This window comes from Petaurus breviceps, unplaced genomic scaffold (genome assembly GCF_028583685.1).
Source record: "Petaurus breviceps papuanus isolate PSGF00001 unplaced genomic scaffold, PetGlider_PUasm1.0 90594, whole genome shotgun sequence".
NCBI classification, from domain to species: Eukaryota; Metazoa; Chordata; class Mammalia; order Diprotodontia; family Petauridae; genus Petaurus; species Petaurus breviceps.
Window position 1 is genome coordinate 3,835,820 of NW_027187281.1, and position 22,015 is coordinate 3,857,834.

General features: G+C 35.3%; 1 protein-coding gene across 1 annotated transcript in view; it reads right to left on the bottom strand.

Moving 5' to 3' along the window:
• The window catches only part of RB1 (RB transcriptional corepressor 1), a 186,098-nt gene that overhangs the window by 110,267 nt on the left and 53,816 nt on the right, over positions 1–22,015 (bottom strand). Inside the window, exons 6-10 of the mRNA XM_069063662.1 lie at positions 20,171–20,238; positions 16,417–16,527; positions 11,832–11,980; positions 8,322–8,399; positions 1,123–1,232 (exon numbers count right to left, since the gene is read on the bottom strand). Of these exons, the coding sequence (XP_068919763.1) occupies positions 1,123–1,232; positions 8,322–8,399; positions 11,832–11,980; positions 16,417–16,527; positions 20,171–20,238 (516 nt within the window). The remainder of the gene's footprint in view (positions 1–1,122; positions 1,233–8,321; positions 8,400–11,831; positions 11,981–16,416; positions 16,528–20,170; positions 20,239–22,015) is intronic.

The following is a 22,015-nucleotide window of genomic DNA, read 5'->3' on the forward strand; positions in this document are numbered from 1 at the left end:
AATTAAGGTATAGCCTAGGGGTGGAGAAGTATTTAGAACAGAGACTTTGTAATTGATTGAATGATTGGAAGGTCCTGGGGTGGGGTAGTCCTTGGAGATTATTTAATCACATTTAGTAAATGCTGTATTTGGAATGATGTCATGTTTTGATCTTCTCTGTTCTTGGTTGGTCACTGAATAAAATGGAGAGCACCTATGCTGGTATTTTGAACCTGGGAAGTTGCCTTTCTTTGGGTATTACATTACAGTATTTCTTGAAAATATTTTACTAGGTACCTGAAATGCAGATATATTAATAATCTTCTAAGAACTTAAGTATCAGATTTATTTCTCTCTAATTATACTATTAAGTAAACCAAGGTTCAAAACACATAAAAGCTCATCTTCTATCATGATGTCATTCTTAAGTTACACGAGAAACTACATTTCAAAAGGAAGTGTTGTTTTAACCTGGGTGATATTCTGAATTTAACTGTACTAAGATTTTTGGAACACCTCACATAAAACAATTTCATGCTAGAGGCCCATTACAGATGGAACTTCATATGAAAATGAAAGAAGACACTAAAGTAAAATATGATCACAAAATTAAAATATTCTACAGTATTTTCAAGAATTTCAACCTTAAGATTCCATTATTTTTAAAAACTTGATTTATGTAAGAATTTGAGAAGAGGCTTTTAAGTTTAAAAAGTGACCAAGTAAGGAAATAATTGGAAGATTATTTTTATAGCATCTTTAAAAAAATACCTTAGATATTTGAAAAATATACAAAAGGAAAGTTATTGATATATTTGGTTTGTATGAATAAAAGCCATTTTTCCCATCCCCCCATATAATCCTATAAATGAGAAAACAGAAGGGTGAAAAGGAGTTACTTTAGTTGTAAAATCCAAATATAACAATAACCTTCCTTTGGAACATTTGTTAATGGCAAAGGATTTTTTTTTTGCTAAGTTACTCTAAATAGCATTTCTATCTAAATTGCCTACTAAAATACATGCCAGTAAAACTAACATATTGTCATCTTTTTTGGGTTGCTAGTTTCTTTTCAATATATCTAAGGAATATCAACAAATAAAAATTGCCTTTCACAAACCAAATTACAAATATATGGCATACCTATCAACAGAATCAACTTGAAGAGTTTTATCATGATCCAGAAAGAGTCTTGCATCCATATCTTTGTTTCTAAGGTAAATTTCTTCATATTGTTTAGAGAGATTTTCAACCTCAAAAAAGGGAAGAAAATTAATAATATTTTAAGTGAATTATAAATATATATCAATATACAAAAACATGTCTTGATTCAAGAATTTTACAGTAATAAAATATACATTGAATTTTATATTATACATTAGAAATGCATGCAGTATATATATGGCTGATCTAAAGATGATTTGCAAAATATATATAAATATATATATTTAAAATATATAACTTCAAGTTTTTTAGGCTAATATATGTTGACACATTGGCTAATTAATTTGTAAAGCAACCAATAATGTACATCACAGTAGATTTTGCTTTTTGTTTCTTATTCAAAAAAATGCCAAGATCCAACAAACAATACCCCTAAAATCAAGTAATCTAATTCTTATGAATATGATACACTTTATACCTTTTCAATATGTAGTCATTTTTCAAACCCTTAGTAAGTCTGTATTTATCCAAACAGTGTTCCCCTAATCCTTTGGCTTCAAGTAACTCCCTTCAATTAAACATCCCAGAGATATATGACAATACAAGAACCCTCAACAGAATATGACCCACCCTATAAAATCTTAAATGTTCATACATACTTCTCAACTGCCTCAATCACAGTATTACTTACATTAACTCCAGCCATTAATTTTCTTCTCCTAAAATATAACTGATTTTTAAAATTATCGTTAAATCCAATGTTTCCTGAGTTCACTTCTATTGCTATTTATCATAGCACTGGTGGGAGAAGAATGTTGTGAATAGAGAGAAATGAAGAAATGATAACGGAGGAAAAAAATTTAATTAAATATATTTCATTTTGAATTGTATAGAAGGAATAAACATCTAATCCAGATGTTCTTAGCCTTTTTTTTTCATCACGGACTCCTTTGGTCTAGTGAAATCTACGGACCCTTTCTCAGATAATGTTATTAAATGCACAAAACAAATTACACAGATTATAAAGGAAACAAATTATACTGAAATAGTTGTCATTTTTTTTAAACAACTGAAGAGGCTCCAGGTTAAGCACTCCTGAATTATAACCCCTTTGAAAAAAAAATGAAGGAAAGAACTTCAAATGAAGAAATTTAGAGTACCTGAATAACAAAAATAACACCTGTCTCTCCTTAAAGGTAGTTCAGAAGGTTTTGAAAAAAAGCAGGTAGACACATAAATGTGTTTATTTGTAATGTAAAGAAACTCTATTTCTCTGAAAGGGAGGCTAAAGAATATGGGATTATGCCAGAGAATTTAAGAGCCTATGAATCACTAGGGGGCATTTAGAACTCCGGTACCAACATTTAGCTCCTGAAAACGATTAAATTGGCACGGAATCACTAGCAGGTATCTAGAGAATCACTAGAGAAAGATAGCATCTCTGTATTTAAAGAGGCTAAGTTTGCTGCTCAACAATTCTATATAGATTACTTCATATAAACTTAACTATCCTGTGTTATCTAAATAAATGTTTTTATTTTATCAGTCAATGAAATGGAACAAATACTGACTATGAACCAGGGTTTATCACTAGGTTCCAAGGATACAAATACAAAGAAATAATCCCTCCTCTCACCAAGCTTACATTCTCATATAAATACATACATATATACATATCTACGTGTGTATATTTATATTAAAGAGAATAAACAGACAGCAGTAAGGGAGGAAAGCACTACAGTTTAGGAGACCAGAAAAGCTTCAGGTAATGGGTGCTGCTTCAGGGATTCCAGGAGGTGAGGAGATACAGCACTGGGGGCATAGGGTATAATTACTCCTTAGCATTTAAAGCCTTTCAGAACCTGGCCCCAATGAAGCTTTCTATACTTAAAACAACTTATTATCTTCTTGAATGCTCTGATGCTTAGCGAGGCCCACACTCCAGTTGTTCCTCATGCCCTTGATCTCCCGCCATGCGGCACCATACCTGCAATGCACTCTCCCTTCACTTCTTCCTCTTGGAACCTTTGGTTTCCTCCAAAACTCTAACGAAGTGAGACCTTCCAAACAAAGCCTTTTGTAATCACTTCCCATCTGCCAATACCCTCTGTCCACAAAATACACCTTGAATTAATTTTATATGTTGTCTCACCCCAAAGAATACAAGATCATCCCCAACACTTAGTGCAGAGACTGGAACATAGTGGGTGCATATTAAAAAGTGCTTGTGGAATGAATAATGTTTTTATTACTTATAACATTCTTACTAATTATTTCTCTCAAAATTAAAATAATCTAAAAATAAATCTGAAATGAGTTCATTTCTCTCCCAATTTGACATTCTACAGTTCAGTTCTCTATTAGATAACATCAATGCCATTCTTTTTGAACTCTGATCCCCAGATAGAACCACTTTCTCTGTTCTTGCTTATGTATACGAATGTTTGTGTTTATTCAGCCAGTCAATAATCATTTATTAATCACTTACTATATGCCAGGCATTCTGCTACGCATTAGGATTACAAAGAAAAGCAAAAAATAGTCCTTGTCCTCAAGAAGCTTACATGCTAATGGTAGAGAGAACATGTAAATAACCAGGTACATATTAACATATAGCAAGTAGATGGAAGGTAGTCTGAAAGTAGAGACATTAGAAACCTGGAAAATGCCTCCTCTGGAAAATGAGACTTGAGCTGAGTCTTGAGGGAAGCCAGGGAAACTAAGAGGCAGAGGTAAGGGGGAGGAGCATTACAGGAATGAGCACAGCCAATGAAATGGTTCAGAGACAGATGATGGAATATTGTGTTCAAAGAACTTCAAGTAGGCTAGCTCATGGAATGTGTGGAAACGAGTCAAGTATAAGAAGACTGGAAAGGCAGGAAGGGGTCAAGTTATTAAGAGCTTTAAAATACCAGAGATTATATTTGATCCTAAGCTAAGAAGGAGCCACTAGAATTCAATGGAAGGAGGTGGAGATGGGTATTAGAGTGACATGGTTAAACTTACGCTTTAGAGAAATTATCTTAGCAGTTGAGTAGAAGATGCAGTAGAAAGAGGAGACTTTAAGCATGGAGACAAGTTAGAAGGCTACTGCAATAGTCTAGGAAAGAGGTGATGAGGGCCTAAATTAGGGTTGTGTTTTTGCATATGGAGAGACAGAAATACATATGTCAGGTACTGTAAGGGGGAAAAATGACTTGGTTTAACAACTGACTGCATATATGCAGTCTGTGAGAGTGAGGAGTGGGAGATGACACCAAAGTTGAGGGCTTGGGTGACTAGGAGAATAGTGTTACCTTGAATAGTAATAGGGAAGTTCAGGAAGAAAAAGTTTTGAGGAGAGATAATGACTTCTGTCTGAAGATGCATATGAGACATCCAGTTCAAAATGTCCGAGAGGCAGTTGGAGATATGTGCCTGCAGCTCAGCAGAGAGAATAGGGCTGAACACACAGACCTGAGAATCATCTGCACTGGATGATAATTGAACTCATGAGTGATAATGAGCTCACCAAGTCAAGTACTACAAAGTTTGGATAGCCTTGGGAGACATCCGTGATTAGTGAGTGTAACATGAATGAATAAATGATAGAAACTAAGAAGGAATGGCAGGACAGATGGAGGAGAATCAGAAGAAAGAGTCATAAAAACCTAGAGAGGAAAGAGTATCCAGGAAGTGATCAATACTGTTAAGTGCTATAGGCAGGTAAAGAAGGATCGGGATTGAGAAAAGATCATTATTAGACTTAGTAATTAAGAGATCACTGGCAACTGTGGAAAGGGCAGTTTCATCTAAATGATTTGGTCAGAGAAGCCAAGTTATCAAGGTCAGGAATAGAGTGAAAACAGAAACGCCTAGTGTAAATAATTTTCTTGGAAGAGTTTAGGAGAGATATTGTGGGGAGGACATGATCAATTGAGGGATTTTTAAGGATAAGGGAGACATGAGCATGTTTGTTGGAAGCTGGGAGGAAAACAGCAGTTAGGGAGAGACTAAAAGAGAGTGAAGATAAAAAGTGGGTTCAATTTTCTGGAAAAAAATTGTGGGGGGAGATCCAAATGTGCATGTAGAGGAGTTAGCTTTGGCAAGAAAAAGGGCCAGAAGTGGCAAATTAATAAACATTTATTAAGCGTCTGCTAAGTGCCAAGCACTGTGCTAAAAGCTGGGGATACAAATACATAAAAGAAGGACAGTCCTTGCCCTCAAAAAACAACAGCAGAAGACAACACAAAAAATGAAGCTGAAGGAGGGTGGAAGACAAAAGGCACTCAAAATGAGGACCTCATGATGAAGTTCAGAGTAGCACACACAGCTAGGTAGGAAATTAAGAGATGGCTGGGCTGAAGGTTTGGGGAAGAACAGCATTATTAGCACTGACTTTGGCAAGGAGAAGGGTCACCTCTTCATTATAAACAATAGTGAAGTGGGAAAAGGGAGATGTCTAAACATGAGATGGGGAGGGGAGAAAGGGAGCTCTTAGTAAATGGCCTCTAATTTTTCAAGATCCTCAGCTGAGAGGGCAGAGGTTATACCATGGGAAGCTTGAAGAGGCCTAGGAAAGTTTAGAACAGCTGCCATGGAGAATAGTATAGTGAATCCATTAGAGAGGAATAGGATGTTTGCCTTACTGCCTTGAGGGCCCAGTTGAGATTAGAATCATAGGATGAAATATCATTATATTTTTCCATCTCTTTGAGTCCAACCTTCCCTCATGCTACAGATGTGGCCTAAAAGAGTTAAGGGATGATGGTTAAGAGGATGGAAGTTTGGAGGGGGAAGGGAATAAGCATTTATATAGCTCTTACTAAGTGTCAGACATTGTGCTGAGCACCAGTTAAGTTTCTAATACTTTTTAAAAGAGGATAAAGAAACAATATTTCCTTCCCTTTCCAATTCATGTTATTTCCCCATAATGTTCTTCTACTCTATAACAATTTTAAAATAAGAAACCATTTTTAAGAAGTTCTATGACATATCAATTTGAAATTAAATCTTAACATTCATAAACATGGCAGAAATCTCTCCTTAGAATAAAATTTAAGCTATCATTTCTGCTTATAAAATTGCCTACAGGTTTATTCCCATCCACAATACAGTAAAGACATTATCCATGCTGTCTTCTGCATTATGAATAATTATATAAATGAGAAAGAACGGTTTTACTAAAACAAAGTTTCAAGTCACTTTTTCAAAAAATTTAAGCTTAAGAAAAAAATCACTAAGGTGAGAATTATAGGGTCATTTTAGGTGGGATAAGCAAACATTTATTCAGAAATGTTTCCAGGACTTGGCATTTGGAGAGGCAAGCAAAACCCCATGTAATCAGCTTCAGAAATTCAAGAGATTAAAAATTTCATGTTATTATACACTGCAAATTATTTTTAAATCACCATATTAATGTTAGTATTTGAAATATACAGTAAATATGTATAGCACATCTGGCTTCAAAGAGCTATTATACTATTGCAATACCTCAGATGGGATGGCACTTGTGCTTCCTTCCCTCACTTCCTCTCCTTTCCCTGCCTCCCTAGAGGATATGCTACTACTTGTACTTCAGCTCTGCCGCATCTGTAGAGCAGTTTGTGTACAGCAATAATTAATCACAAATTTAAAACTAAACACAGAAAAATTACCCAGTCATATCAATCATAATCTGATAAGTTTATTTCTTCTTTTTTCCCATGACTCTATACCATAATTTCTAATAATCCAATTCACCTTTCCCCACTGCCTTCTACTGCTCATAAAATGAAAGTTTAATTTAATCTTTACTTACCTACTAAAAATTTATTCAAAATAGCTAGTACATTGTATTTGATATATAAAGAATATATTTGATAAACAGACCTCAACTGACCTAGAATTTAGAATAACTTCCAAATGCCTAATTTGCTTTACATGTTACATAATCCACATGCCATTTTCTAAATTATAGAGCCAAAATGCATCATTACACAAAATTGCAATGATTTTAGCTAGAATTTTCAACATAGCTAAGAATTAAAATAATGTCTTGGTAACTAAAATATTTAAATTTCAATACATAAAATGATTGGCCAGAACCTTCCCACTGTACCCTCTTCCTCCCTTCCATGCTAGTTATTCTAAAGTGAGCATAACAATATTACCACAAAGGACTCCCTGGATCCCATAGCCCCACCCAGGCCCTACTAGCCTCCACCTCACCCTTTCCCCTCTCTATCACTTTAGTCACAATCAGTGTTGGGTTAAGTATTTAATCAATCAGTACTTTTCTCTACAACTTTTCTAGGTTATCTATTTGCTTCCTTTACCTCCTAAAGCTACTTCCCAGGACTAACATCTCCAAAGCACATACTCCTGTTCACGCTACAAAACTTAGCCTGTTAATTTACTTCTATCCCAAAGTCCAGCCAAAAGGTGCTCAGTAATTTCCCCACTGTAAGAGCATAAAGAAGAAGGCAGAAATGGATCACTCAATACTCCTAACACAACAGAGAAATCAGTAAGATTTAAATCAGAGTCTGGAAACAAGAAAGTGATAGAAAACTCTAAAGCTAGAATATAAAGTTAAGACTACAAAAACACCCAAGGTGCTTGGACAAAGAGTTTCTGAGCAGCAAGGTCTCAGTTGGCAAATGCCTCTTCTACATAAATCTACTAAAAGGGGAAAAAGCAAAAAATACAAAGTAAACATCCTGGGCTGAGTTCTGGGGATCCTATTATCCTAAAGCTAACTAAATAGGACTAGAGTCAGTACAATCTTTTCCTTTCTCTGTCTTTGCCTTTATACTTTAAATATGAAATGTGATTTCAAAGGAAATTAAAAATAATCACTTTTTAAATTATTACACATATGAAGATGTTTAGCAAAAACATTATTTAAACATTTTTAAATGAAAACTGGAAATTTAGAAGCCTTAATTTGGTGCTTTAAAGAAAACTATAGGGAGACTAATATGTCCAAGTAATAAAGATAATACTTAGGAAATTTATAAATATGGCATAATTCTTATTTATATCTTATATGCAAAGAGTTTTTTATACAAAATATATCAATCATTCCTCCACAAAGAAAAATTCTTTACTTGGTTATAAGATACAATATACTGTAAAGTATATTCAAGAATGTTAGAAAACTATAATATATCATAGGGTACGTCACTTTTTTAAGAAAAAAAAATCTTTTAGCTTACCTCTGGTAGTCCATTAGAAGCTGCAATACCAAGAGACTTCAGGAAGGGTAGAAAGTTTTTGAAATATACATTTTTTACCTGAAGGAAATCAAGTTAGAACATTACCACTGATTGTTTTTAAAATGTAATTATTCACTTCCCATTTGTTTCAATTCTATCATTCATATTAACTTTAGAAACACTAGAATCAAAGGATAATTATCTATATATTTGGTTAATAATTACACATTACAGCTAATACTTTGAAGCAACCCCTTCAGAAATGTAGCCTGGCAATTAATCCCTGAAGGTGTTACAGTCACAACTACCAAGTACTCAAAAAAGCAAATTCTTAATCACGAAAGTCCTTGGCATTGCAAATGGTTCAGCATCAGAAACTGACATGATTTATCAGTAAAAATGACATAAAAGATGAGGCATTACCATCTGCTTTACTGCTGTACCTTAAGGATCATAGGACCTTTCCATCTGATTTGTAGTTGAAACCTCCCATATGTGTTGTCTCTCCCAACAGAACATGAGCTCCTTGAGAGCAGGGACTCTCTGACTTTTCTATTTTGCAACCTCAGTGCTTAGCACAGCACTTAGAGCACAGCAGGCACTTAATAAATGCTTTATTCATTCATTCAAACTATGATACTTAATTACTGTTGATTCTCAACAATCAAACTTATGACTGGCAAATTTATGTTTGGCAAATTTTAATGTTTAGTCTAGCTTTTTCTTAGCCATCTCAATAAGCTTCTGGGCCACTTTCCTCACTGGTCAATTGATATCTGCTCAGTGAACAGATAAATTTAATACCCTAAGCAAAACATTTTTAAATTAATCTATCCAAAAAACTCTGTTAATTTCAAAGCTAAGGATGCTCATCTTTGGGAGACCTCTTCATCTTTCAAAATCCAATCAGCCTTGGTATTCACACCTCCTTTCTGTCTCTCTGATTAAAGGCTGAAACAATCTTTATAGCAAGTGTCTCTGATAAAGCTAAAGCTTCTTTTCTCAAATATATAGAGTTGAGTCAAATTTATAAGAATACAATCCATTCCCCAATTGATAAATGGTCAAAAGTTATGAACAGGCAGTTTTCAGATGAAGAAATCAAAGCTATCTATAGGTATGTGAAGAAGTGCCCTAAATTACTTTTAAGTAGAGAAATATAAAATAAAACAACTCTGATGGACTACCTCACACCTATCAGAATGGCTAATATGACAAAAAAAGGAAAATAATAAATGTTAGAGAGGATATAGGAAAATTGGGACACATGCCCTGGTGGTAGAGTCATGAACTAATCAACCATTCTGGACAACAATTTGGAATTATGCCCAAAAAAAGGCAATCAAATTTTGCATATTAACTGATCTAGCAATATTGTCATTAGGTCTGTATCCCAAGGAGATCATAAAAAAGCAGAAAAGACCTACACATACAAAAATACTTATAGCAACTCTTTATAGTGGCAAAAAATTGGAAACTAAGGCGATATCCATCATTGGAGAATGACTGAACAAGCTATGATATATGAATGTAATGGAATACTATTATGCAATAAGAAATGATGAGCAAGCAGATTTCAGAAAAACTTGTATGAATTGATGCAGAGTGAAATGAGCAGAACCAAGAAAACATTGTAAACAGTTACAGCAACACTGTGTGATGATCAGCTACGAACAACTTAGCTCTTCTCAGCAACAAAATGATCCAAGACAATTACAAAGGATGAATAATGGAAATATGCTATCCACATCCAGAGAAAGAACTCACGGACCCTGAATGTAGATCAAAGCATACTATTTTCACTTTATTTTTCATGTGGCTTTTCTCCTTTTGGGTCTGTTTGTTCTTTCACAAATGTGATTAATATGGAAATACGTTTTACATGACTGCGCATATATATAACCTATATCAAATTGCTTACCATTTTAGAGTGAGGGAAGAAAGGGAGGGAGAAAAATTTGGAATGCAAAATTTTGTAAAAATGAATAGTAAAAACTGCCTTTACATATAATTGAAAAAATACTATTAAAAAACAAAAAAAAACAAAAACAAAAGGAAAGAACTCAAGCCAGTCATCTCTTCATTTCCCATGGCTTTGCACTCTTTTGGATTTCTTTGGACTTCATGAGACTTCATTATGGCCCTTTTATCCCCCCATTCCCTCAATTTTCAGCTTCCTTTTATATGTTGTCATCCCCCATTAGATTTTAAGCTTCCCGAGGGGCAGGGACTGTCCCTTTGTATTTGGCACATAGTAGTAAATCTTAATCAACATTTATGTACAAACTGACTGATCCTCTCCTCTCCTTAAATCCCTCCCCATCAATGACTACTGTTTGTTGCAACAAGATAGAGGATGAGAAGGGGTGTGGAATATGCAGACAATATCTGCTGCAGAATGATAACCCCTGTGAAATGCCCAAGAACAAGCCTGTGGGTTAGTGTGTGTGTGTCCCTGACTAAGTATGGAGGTTAGCAGGGAAAAAGTGCAAAGTAAGGACATTCAGGAGAGCTACCCAAAGATAATACTGCTAGGCATATACCCCAAGGAGATCAACGACAAAAAGAAAGGCTCCATATAGAGCAAAATATTTATCAGAGCATTTTTTTTTGTTGTTATCACAAAGGAACGAAAAACAAAGTATGTCCATTGACAGCCCAAGGAAAACGCTATACACAATGACTGAATATTACAAAATTACAATGACTAAGCTTGGTCTCAAAAAGAAGTAAGAGAAGACAACTCCCTCCTCCTCCTTTGCAGAGTTGAGAATCCACAGTTGTGGAACATTACATTCAACACCAAACCTTTTTTTATTGTGTTTGATGTGGTTTTCCTGAAGTTTTGTTTTCTTTATATATTTTCCTTTCCTTCCTTTACAGAAGGTAGAAACCAGACTCTTAACTCACTTCACTTTTCACCTGCTGCTCTGCATGGTTTCAACTTCAAGGAGCCCCCCAAAAGCTCATCACTTATAAACTTACCATCATGCTGCTATCTTAAGCTTTAACTGAAACCACATTCCCCAGCTTCCTCTCCCCTCTGATTGGAGGTCTAGAGGGTGGAAGATTGAACCCCTCCTAAAAAATGGACTCTCAACTCAATCTATTTTGTGTCTGCTGCTCTTCTGGGTCTTAACTCCACAGAACAAGATGCCCTAGCAGTGGGTCTCCACTGGTGTCCCATTTCTGCCTACCCCTCCACCACCCCTTTCCTGTCTCCTTTCTGTGTGTTGTCTCCCCCTTTAGATTGTAAGTACCTTTAGATGAAGGACTTTCTTTTTATTAATTATATCTCCAGTGCTTACCACAGTGCCTGGCACATAATAGGCATTTAATAAATGTTTATTAGACTGAATTTAAAAGCCAAAGATAGCAATAACAATTTATTCTTTAAAAAAAGTTTGATATAATTATATGCATCATATACACAGACCAAAAAACCTATGGTAAAGCCAAATTTTCACCTAGATCCAATTTTACTTTTAAAGAAAATGATGTAAAAATTACCTCATCTATATTACATTCATGCTCTTTACAAAGAACTTCAATAACTCTCGTATCAGTCTCTGGTTGCCTTGCTGTCCGTGCATTCCTGTTTTGACCTCTCCTTGGTGTTCTGGGTGAACCATTAATAGATAATGTACTCACTGCAGTTTCTGTAATAACAAAATAGGTCATAAATGTTAATATATTCCTTGTTCTATGTAATGAAATATCTGACATAATAATAGAACTTATCAAAAAGATTTATTAGTTTCATTATCCTACCTCCAACCTATTCTTCCTCACAAGAATAAAACTTTCTATTTCATATTTTAAGCATACAAGTTAGGTGTTTACAACAGCTTTAGTCAATATGTAGCCCAGGGGGAGGAACCTGCAGCCTCAAGGCCACATGTGGCCCTTTGGTCCTCTTGGTCCTCAAGTGTGGCCCTTTGACTGAATCCAAACTTCACAGAATAAATCCCCTTAATAAAAGGATTTGTTCTATAAAAGTCAAAAGGCCATACCCAATGACCTAGAAGACCACATGTGGCCTTAAGGCCACAGGTTCCCCACCCCTAATCTAACCCTTAAACTAAATCAATGGCAGAGTTTCACAAACAGGGCGCCCCATATTCAAGTTAGTAGTTTGACAATGAAGAAAAAGGAGGGAACTGGTTTACAAACTGGTTCAGGCAGTGAGTTTGTAATGTGGCAGAGAACATATAAAAGACACTTTTCTACCTTAAAGAACATTTTTTAAAAATGCTCCATAAGAATGTGCCAAGTGTTTAAAAGGTAAAATCACAAGATTATAAATTTGGAACTTACAAGGAAACTTAAAGGCCATCAAGCCTAAGAGTTTCATTTTACTGATGGGGAAACAGGCTGAGATAGGTGAAGTGACTTGCCAAGATTCACAAATTTTTAAGTGTCAGAGGCTACATTTGAACTGAAGTCTTCCTGATTCTGAATTCAAGGTAATATCCATTACCAATATATGGACTTCTTGTAAATATATAACAAAAATATTTTATTGCTCCAAAAATGAGCCACACTTCCCTACCACCACCACCACCAAATATAGATTATAAGAAGCTTGAATGAGACCTTTAATCTGTAAGTAGGTTTTTTTCTTTGAAGAATATTTCATTGTACTTATGCAGCCTAAATTCAGGACAACACACATTAGATCAATTTAGATAAATTAAAGAACATTTAGTATTTTGCAAAAGATAAATGATTTCACCAGTGTGAGCACTATGTCCACCAAAAGTACAAGCCCCCCATATCTTAATAGAGTTTAATGAGATAGTCCCTCTTCCAAAATCACCACATGGTGAGCCAACTCAGTTTATAGAAGCTGAGGACTTTAACTGTCTAAGCTCTGGACTGACTGAGGCCCAGGCAATATAGGCTCAGATCTAAGGACACAAAAGTTTGATAATGAAGCCCAAGTGGCTTCAGTGATGCTAGGAGAACTTTTTCCATTTCTTTCCCAACTGCTGTTTTGCTGGAGATGTGGCTACACTGTAAGGACTGAAGAGTAGTTACCTCAGAAATGGAATTAACTAAAGAAGGGAGTAAGAAAAAGATAGTAATAAGGAATAATTATAGCTATTGCCAAGTGATAAAGATGTAAACTCAAGGATAAACAGTGCTTAGAATAAGCTAACTTGCCCACATTTATAACTATATAATGAAAAACAATGGCAGGGCATCCAAGATTGATGATAGCAAGACATTTGGATAGGAATAAGGAAAGAGGGATGTCTTTGACCACCATGAAGATGGAAGGAGAGTGGAATGGGGCTTAATGAATATAATATGTGTACATATGCTAGACATAATATATATTATTTATATAATATAATATATAAACAATACAATATGTATGTATATGTATAGGCTGTGCTAATTCTAGAAGCTGATCCTCATAACTATCCAGCTAGAACAAGGAGGAATCTACATGTAATATTAAATTATAATAAATGTATCAAGTATTATATTTTATTCATATTTGTGCTGTGTTATTCTATAACTTTGGCTCTCTACAGAATATGAGAAAGAGAAAGAAAGTGAGCCATGAAAAGAAAGAGTGCCAGAGCTAACAATACTAACATAATAGACTATAATGAATATAATAAGAGAAACCAATCAAGGAATAAAATCCTGGAGAAACTAAAAACAACTAAACTTTTGCAGTTCATGTGATAATGTCAATTTATCTTATATGCACGCTTAGTACAAAATATACTGCCTCAGAGTGAAAGAAACATCTTATCTAGCAACTTATGGTATTAAGCATAAGTATCTTCCATCTTGGTCTTACCAAGCAAGGCCTTCCATCTATTAACCAATCAATTTATTATGTACCTACTATGTGCCAGGCACTGTACTACGTACAAATATGAAGAAGCAATTTTGCCTTTCAGAAGTTTGTAATCTAATGGGGAGGCATTAAATATGTAAGAATATGCTGGCAAGTAAGGGCCAAACCTAGGCCCAAGTCCAGCTGACCAGCACCCTCTGCCAGGGGGATAGGTGAGAAAACACTTGACAATTCATGCCCTGCCCCTTCTACAAGCCACTCTATGATATGAACAGAAGCAAGAACAAGAACAGAACAAGCTTGCCAATCCCAGACCCAATCCTAGCCAACAGAACCACCCATGGCACAGCAGACCAGCACTGTGGGGAACTGCGGAGATAGGTTAGCCATGGAAGTTAAAGGGGAAGGTAACCTCCAGGGGTTGGAAGTGGGCAGGAGAACCACCACCACACTTTACTTCCTCTACCAGCTACAACAGTAGAAGTACAGAAGAATCTGCAGCCACAGGTCAGGCCAAACCTAGAAAAAGGCCCAGCCCAGTACCTTCTGCAACACTCCCTGGAGACAGTGGGCTTCACTATCCATCTGCCAATGATTACAACCCGTTATGTCTTCTGTTTCTCTACCTATAAATGTACTACTCAAAAAAAATGTTTTTTAGGATTAAACTATTTCTAGCCCTCTCCTCCCATTCTTTCATCCCTATCACCTCAACCCTACCTCACCCATATCCTACTCCCATGTTACCCATCCTGTCCACTATGTCCACTTGAGGATAAACAAATTTCTCTTTATCCTGGATCTCTTTCTTTCACATTTCTTCCATTTACTAGCCCTTACTGAAATCTAACTCCCTTGGCAACACTGTGTTCCTGCCTATCCTCTCTAGCACTGGCTATAAACCTCCTATCAGTGCTCAACCCTCAACCTCCCACACTGATTCCTTCCTAGAGAAGGAATCAGATTACTCCTTGCTCCCCACCGTCACTTTTAGACTTCAACTTTATCTCCACCACTCTGCAACCTTTCAAACTCCTTTAAAAAAACATTCAATCAAAATTTCCCACCCTATCTAATTATCAGTGACTGTAATACATAGGTCTTTCTCCCTTCTTTCTCAAAGAAGTCAGCTTCTGGCTCACCAGAAACCTTTCCTCATCAACTCTTTCCTTTTCACTATGAAACTTAAGTATCACAGAAATAGTCTCTAACTTTCCTATTCCAGTTTCCTTAAATTCCATGACCTACTTCTTTACTCCACTTCAGACACACATAGATTTTACCATTACTCATAAATGTTCCACTTCCTAATTAGAAAGTCTGAAATTTCCCTATCTGACCATGACTTCCCATCATCCCACGTTTTCTTATGCTTCCTCCCTCCTAAACCTAATATTTCATCCTCATCAAGACATGCAATCTCTCCACCATTATGTACTTTCTCAGACCATTACCTCAGCTCTGACTTCACTTTCCTCCCTCACCAATTTCAATCCAATAGCCAGATATTTTAACTCTACACTGTTATAGAATTCCTTGCCCCCCATATCTTATTGCCACTCACCTCTTGCCAAACTTCAGCCCTGGATTATTCCCACCAACCACCTCCTCTGTTCCTACTCGTGAACTACTGAACACAGATGTACCAAGTCTCGCAACTGTGTTTAATACAATATAAATAAATTCATTTTATTCAACCTCAACTAATACAAACCAAAGTCCGGTCTTCGGTCAAAATCCTTTTAATATTTAAGAATGGGTATTATTTTAATTTAAATATATTTATTTCATTACTCACTAAAATGAAGGACAATAGGAGCTCATACTCAGAAAGGTCATCACATACAACAAACTGCAATAAGAAAAAGCAGATAAGCTATTATTCATGTAAAATGTATACTTGTACCCCATGCCACCAGACTAATTTTAATATACATATACATACATACACACATGTGTATATATTATATATGTATATATAAAATAAAATATTAAATTTTTAAATTTAAAGTCATAGGGGCGGCCAGGTAGCACAGCGAGTAAGAGCACCGGCTCCAGTGTCGGGATAACCTGGGGATCAAATCCGGGCTCAGATACTTAGCACCACACCCAGAAATAACTGGCCGTGTAACCTTGAACAAGTTACTTAACCCCGATTGCTTTATTAAAAAAAAAAAATTTAAAGTCATAATTTCAGATTACACAAAATAATATTAACATAATCATTGAGAAAAAATACCTATTTAGTAATACTGAATAAGACCATAGAATACTTACTATATGGCTCCTTGAGCACTGCAGGAGGTGAGAGTTTGATAAAATAGTCAAGGACACACAACATTAATTGGAATGAAATCACTAGATCATCTTCCATCTGCAATATTTCCCCTAGAAATAAAAAGAAATAACTTGTTCAAATTATCTAGTGATTAAGATCAATAAGCTATAAAAAGTTCAGTATATTAACCATACTATAGGAATGTTTACTATTTTGCAAAAAGAGAAAATTATTTCAAATTATCTATTTATAAGATGATAGATTTGGAGCTGGAAGAGACTCAGAGGCCACCTGGTCCAATCCTTTCATTTTACAGATGAGGATTCTGAGGTTCAACCTGCCCAAGGTCATATATGTAGGTAGCAAGTATCAGGTTTAGGATCTGAACTAAGATCTCTGATTATAGACTCAGTAATCTTCCCTTCCTACCATGCTGCCTCCAGTGGTGTATGTATATATATATTTACATATGTAAACTATACATTAAGCACTATAAAAAGTATAATAACCTCTGTTCCCCCAAAGTTTATATTCTAAGGTAATAATAATGGATATTATAAATATGTGCATTTATTATGTATATTTCCATGTGAGGTACATGCATATATATGTAATAGTATATAGATGGATAGATATACACACATATGCATATAGTAAATATATGTATATAGAGATATATACACATACTTATATAAGTATATGTATATGTGTGTAGGTATATTATTCCAAAATTCTTAGTGCAGTTTTAACCTATTAAAGCTTAAGACTGCACTAACACTTTTCACATAAATACAGTCCTCCTTTGGAAATAAAAGTTCACATTCTTCATTAAGTCTAATGATTAATATCAATAAGTTCTAATTTATTATATTAACCATTACTAGGAGGGCAGTTAGGTGGTTCAGTGGATAGAGAGTTGTGCCTGGTGTTAGAAAGACTTGAGTTCAAATCCATCATCATATACTAACTGGCTATGTGATCTTGGGCAAGTCATTAACCTCCGTTTGCCTTCATTTCCCAAACTGTAAAATGGGGATAATTTCAGGATCAAATGAGATAATATTTGTAAGACACTTAGAACAGTTCCTGGCACAAAGCAGGAGCTATATAAATGTTCATTCCCTTCCCTCCCCTCTACTAGATAAATATTAACTATCTTACAAAGAGGTAAAATATATTTCAAATACCTGCACTGGGCTATGCATATACACTTACATATATACATTTACAGCATATACACATACACATTACCCACCTTGAGTAGGTGTCAGAAATACATTTCAAGCAGGCTTTGAAAATCTGTGAGTTGAGTATGGAAACATGAAATACACTGCTAGGTACTCCAAATTTGGTTAAGATGTACTACAGTTGTTTTCAAAGATGTACATCATTATTGGTCAATATATGACATTCAAAAAAATCACAATTAAATAGTTCTTTAAAGTTTACAAGGCATTTTGCATATAACAATTCTATGAAACAGAGAATACAATATTATTATTTCTATTTTAGGGATTAGGAAACTGAGGCTCAAAGAAGTTAAACAACTTTGTCCAAAGTCATGCTTCTAGTTAAGTGTTTATGATAGTGCCACAGACAATAAGGTGAGCTAGATACTTACTTACTAGATAAGTCTATATAAATTGCTCAAAGGAAAACCAAAATGCATAGTGAGAAAGTATAGTTTCCATATGTGAACATACTACTAATCCAGATAGTACTGGACTGTAGATAGGATAATGATAATACTGAGGATGCAGAACAGACAAGGATAAACAGAAATTTTGTTTCTATTGTTTCTTCTGAGAAGAATGATCTTTCTCTGGAAACTAAAATTCGAGATAAGTAGGAATGCAGCAAGAAAATGCCTAGCTATCCTCACAAATTCTTATCACTCAGCCCCGATGAACTACATCCCAAGTTATTGATAGAACTGGCAGATAAGACTGAGCCATTGTCAGCCATCTATTGAAAGATCATGGAGAATGAGAGACACACTGCAAGCCCGAAGAATTAGCAGTGTTAGTACAACTAAAGAACAACAACAAACAGAAGAGAAGGGAGCCTCTACAATATATACAGAATATCAATTTGACTGCTATTTCTTGCAATATTATAGAACATTATTAACAGAGTAGTTTGTGAGTATTTAGAAATTAAAGCAGAATTCACTAAAAGTTAATAAATCACAAAGATAATTAACCCAGTCCCTTCATTTGACAGATAAGAAAGCAGAGACGGAGAGGAGAAAATGAAATAGTTAGGTCCTACTTAGAAGACATGAATAATGAACCCAGTGAAATGGTTGCATTATTCAATTTTTCACTACATATTTCTACTTGACTAGAATCAACTACCACAGTTAATAAATAATTAAAACTTTAAATGATGCAGTTTTAAATATGTGACCACTTCACAGTATTTATCATTTGTACTAATCTAGACTTAGCTGTACCCAGTCACAAAGATAGTTTAAATGTAAGAGCCTGAATGAAAACTCAGAAGTCCTGACTCTAAATACTCTACCATACTGCCTCGGCAAGGCTACATAAAGAGTCATGCCCCGTGGACCTAATTTTATCTTTTGAAGGTTACTAGACTCTTAGATTAGGGGAATCCTATAAACACAATGTACCTAGATTTCAGCAAAACACCTAACACAGTCTCACATGTTACACTAGTGGACAAGGTGAAAAGACACAGGCCAGATAACAGTATAGTTGTTAGCTATGTAAATGGCTGAATTCAATCATAACAGTCAATCAGCTTTTAGGGAGGTCTCAAGGTAAGTATTCCAGGTATCTGTCAATCTTGCGCTTTTCAACAACTTTATCAATGATTTTGATGAATACATAGATGGTATGCTTATCAAATCTGCAGATGACACAAAGCTGTATCAGTCAAGATAATGGATGCCAGAGTCAAGTCCAAAAAGATTTAAATGGCAACAGGGATGGATGGGATAAATGACTTAATATAATTAAATTTAAAAGAGATAAATTTAAGTCCTATACTTGGTTTCAAAAAATTAACTCCATAGGAATGAGATGGGACAGGTGTGCCACTAGCCAATAGTTCATCTAAAAGGGTTTTAGTGGACTGCAAGTTTAATATGAGTCAAAAATATGACAGCCAAAAAAGTTAATGCAATCTAGAGATGTATTAAGAGAAGCAAAGAGTCCAAGAAAAAGAAGTGTTAGACTTGTACTCTAGCCTGATCAGACCACATTTAGAGCATTCGGTTAAAAGTCCTGAATACTACATTTTAGGAAGGACCTTGGCAAGCTAAAGAATATTCATAAAAAGGCAGTAAGGTGAGAAGCACTTGAAGGAATCAGGGATGTGTAATTTAGAGAACAGAAGACTTAGAGAAGACATGAAGTTATCTTCAAGTATTTAAAAGATATAATTTGGAAGAAATTCGCAGAGGAAGAAGATGGATTTGCAGAGAAGAGGATTTAGATCTGCTTTATAAGGGAAAAAACTTCTTAGTGACTGAAGCTATCTCCAGATGGAAAAGGTTATCTTGGGGATTAGTAGGTTACTATCTTGAGGTCTTAAGTAAAAGCTCAATGACTTTGTTGGGGATATTTTGGAAGAGATTTTTGTTTAGGTAGAGGTTGGGCTAGATGGTCTCAGAGATCCATAAGAGGTATAATCATTTGATAAACAACAATAGCTCACATTTATATAATGCTTAAGGTGTTGCAAAGCACTTTAAACAGATTAATTTGATAAATATAATAAATTTACCTTTAGCCAACAAAAACAAGATCCAAGAAACTTTTAGCACCAACATAGAATTTATTTCAGAAGATATCCTAGTAAACAGACCACAGGAAAAAAAAATGAAAAATTTATCATGATAAAAGGGATACTAAAGCCAAATCTAGGGGAAAGAAGCATGCAATAGGGCATATTACTTTTTAAAAACCATTTATTTTTAATGCCAGAAAATCCTGCCCACATTGGCAAATATGTACTTATTCTTTGATAATTCAAGTCACATGTGCTATACTGATGGTTCAAAATCTTAGAAGACTGTTACATGAGGCGGGAGGAGGGAGGAATCAGTGTTCAAATTTTGCCTTGGCTTTAAGTAATTTTTAAAAATAAGTAAATTCTATTGAAGCCTTTTGTCATCAGTCATTTCTGGGGGGGGGGGGGAACCCTCTCCCTCCCCCAGAACAAACTGATAAGAAAATTCAAGCACAAACATCCAATACAATGACATACATCTAATAACATCTACAATATGAACCAGTAACCCTCTGCCTCCAGGCCTGAAAGAGGGAGGTATATTTCATTATCTCTTCTCTGGAACCATACATTTTCCAATCACTCAAAGCTCTGCTTCCTTACCCTAACCCTCTTAATCATCACCATGACCTCCAATCCCTCCACCACTCATGGGTTTTTTTGCTTTGTTTTGGCTTTTTATTTTGTTTTTTCCCCCCAAACTATCCCCTCTATTCTAGCTACACTTTCCTCCTTTTGCTATCTGGAACCCTTGGTGAACCACTTCACTGCTACATAATACTCTACACTTGGGTACCTTTCCCCTTAGTCTATTGCCAATCTTGACTTTCCAAACCCCAGCCTTTGATTACTCCCACTATGTGCTGCTTACCTACTAGTCACAAGCTGCTGGAGAAAATCATAAAACCATGCTAAGTTAGTTCACTACAAAATTATGTTATATAATCTCAACTAAGCCCTGATTGTAGCAAAGCAATTCTTTTACGCCTCCCTAAGTGATTCACTATCCCGCTTATAATAGTGGCACTTCCAAATTTCTCATCCCTTCTGAACACTACCCATCTTAGCATAGGCCCTCATCATGTCATGCCTGGACCATTATAATAGCCTTTTAGGTGGTTTCCCTGCCTCAAGTTTCTCTACACTCTAACTCAGCTGCCAAAGTGATCTTCCTTTATAAAGCATAGGTCTGAATACAATACTCCTAATCTATAAATGATGACTCCCTAGTTCCTCCAGGATCAAATAGAAGAACTTCTGTTAGACTCTTAAAGCCTTTCACAATCTGGCCCTTTCCTAACTTTCTAGTCTTCTTACACTTTACTCCCCTGCCAGTACTCTATGATCCAGTCATACTGGCCTCCTTTACTCCATCTCCTGACTTCATGCCTTTTTGATGGTATTTTTTTATGCCTGGAATGCACTCCCTCCTCACCTCTGACTCGATTGTCTGGCTCCCTAAATACTCAATTTAAATTCCACTTTCTGAAAGAAGCTTTTCCCAATCCCTCATCCCCTAGTGCCAGTTATGTTCCATCTGACATTTCCTCCCATTTATACTATAAATACTGTATATGTAGTTGTTTGCAAGTTTTATTACCCATAATAACTCTTGAAAGCACAGACCATATTTTGGTCTTTTTTTGTATCCTCAGCACTAAACAAAATATCTAGTATTGCTAGATAATAGTAAGTGCTTAATTCTTTCTGATGATAATGGTGATGAACATTTATACAGTAGTCATTGTATATCAGTATGTTCTTTTCTGTTGTTAATTTCACTCTTCACAATGGATAAAACCTTTCCACATTTCTCTGAAATCTTCATATCTATAAATT